This window comes from Ochotona curzoniae, unplaced genomic scaffold (genome assembly GCF_017591425.1).
Source record: "Ochotona curzoniae isolate NIBS_2020 unplaced genomic scaffold, NIBS_Ocur_1.0 scaffold_1852, whole genome shotgun sequence".
In the NCBI taxonomy this organism is placed as follows: domain Eukaryota; kingdom Metazoa; phylum Chordata; class Mammalia; order Lagomorpha; family Ochotonidae; genus Ochotona; species Ochotona curzoniae.
This window is the reverse complement of record NW_024467087.1, coordinates 52,867,701-52,869,317: the sequence shown is the minus strand read 5'-3', so window position 1 is coordinate 52,869,317 and position 1,617 is coordinate 52,867,701. Positions and strand designations below refer to the sequence as shown.

The window sequence follows — 1,617 nt, the reverse complement described above, 5'->3', positions numbered from 1 at the left end:
TCGACTCCTAACATTCTTGGCTCCCAATACCAACACAAGATGTGTTTCCCCATTTGCTGGTAACTTGCAAAATTCTGGACACTTGAAGTAGCTAAGAGCAATCCATGAGTCATAACTATATCACAGGCCTCCACGCGTGGAAGGCATTTGAAATTGGATTATCAGGAACAACTTTTAAAAAACACAGAGATCAGCTTCCACATCCATCAGATGAACCACCATGACACGACTGGTGCACAGTGTGTGTCCTCCAACCCACCCTGCCCTTGCACCACTCAGAAGGTAAGGGGTGGGAGAAGCTGCTGGAACTGAGCCTAGCTCAGGCCCTGGCATCCCCACTGGCCTGAGAGGCCTCTCCTGCCTGGGCCCTCTCATTCTCATCTCTCAAAGCCTCGTCATACAGAGATGAGAAGGATCTGGGATTCACCTGATTGAACTTGGCCAAATGCTTCAGGACTCTCATCTTGGTGGTTTCAGCATGGGCCCTGGGACCCCACAGGAACTCGTAGCGAGCAGGATCACTGTGGGGCACCTGCCGGTACTCAATATACCCTTCCCGCACCCACTCCTCCGTGAGGAGCTTCCGGGGCTCCCCGTAGAGGTGGTGCTCTCTACCATCATACACTTCCATCACACTCAGAGATTCCCACAACTCCTCCTCAGGGGCACAGTTGCCTTTCGAGAAGATCAGGCCCAGGACCATTATCAGGAAGCTCGTCTTGGGCATGCTCTGATGATGATCCTGCATCCCATCATAGGTGAGGCCCAGGGCTGTTTCAAGCATATAGCAGTGCTGATTGGGGTCTACTACCCTCAAATCAATGCCAAGGGCCACCTGTAGGCAATTCAACACCTTACTGAAGATCTCATGGAAATGCCCTTTGTACTCTCTGATGACATAAGACAGCATTTCGGCCCTGGTGAACAGCTCCTTCATCCGATATTTACGGAGGAGGAACTGCATCAACTCACACCTTTTCACATCTAGTGCTTGCTCGAGTAGGGCCTCAGGGCTTGCTTCATCCTGAGAGGCCTCTGCACTACCCTGGGATTGACTCCCTGCACTGTACCTACGGTGAGTGACAGAGCCAGTACTTGGAAGGACCTGAGCACCACTGGATGGCCCAGCAGCAGACACCTCCCTTTGGGTGGGCAAAGCCAGAGGAGAGGAGGAAGAGGCAGCATCCCCCTGTCTCACACTGAGCAGAACTGTCTTGAAGCCCCCTTCTGGTGCCTCTCCTCCAAGCTCTCCCACAAGCTTGCAGAGCCGACACTTATGAGACCGAAGAACCATGCCTGTCCTGGGTTCAGATGGCACACGGCTGCGTGGTGTGGATGACACACCTGGAAAAAGAAGAGGGGATATGAGTGACTCAGCTGAGTACCACAGTCTTGATGGCAGAGATGAAGGCCACTTACAGGCTTTCTCTTGGCGTAGTATAGCAGGGCACATAAGGATGCCACGTGGCTGGTTGGATTGTGCCCTGAGAAGTGGAAGGAAGTAGGGAGCCCCGTGTCTTCCCAAGGCTGTGGCCGGCCACCCCAACAGTGGAGCCCAAGTTTCCCATAATGACAACAGGGAGGGTTGGGGGAGAAGGCTGGGTGCTATGGGGTCAC

General features: G+C 53.6%; 1 protein-coding gene across 1 annotated transcript; it reads right to left on the bottom strand.

The window, feature by feature from the left end:
- Window positions 1-319: 319 nt before the first annotated feature.
- Window positions 320-1,294, bottom strand: LOC121169134 (melanoma-associated antigen 8-like). The gene has a single exon (XM_040999590.1). The coding sequence runs from the start codon at window positions 1,292-1,294 to the stop codon at window positions 320-322; it is 975 nt and encodes a 324-aa protein (XP_040855524.1).
- Window positions 1,295-1,617: the final 323 nt, after the last annotated feature.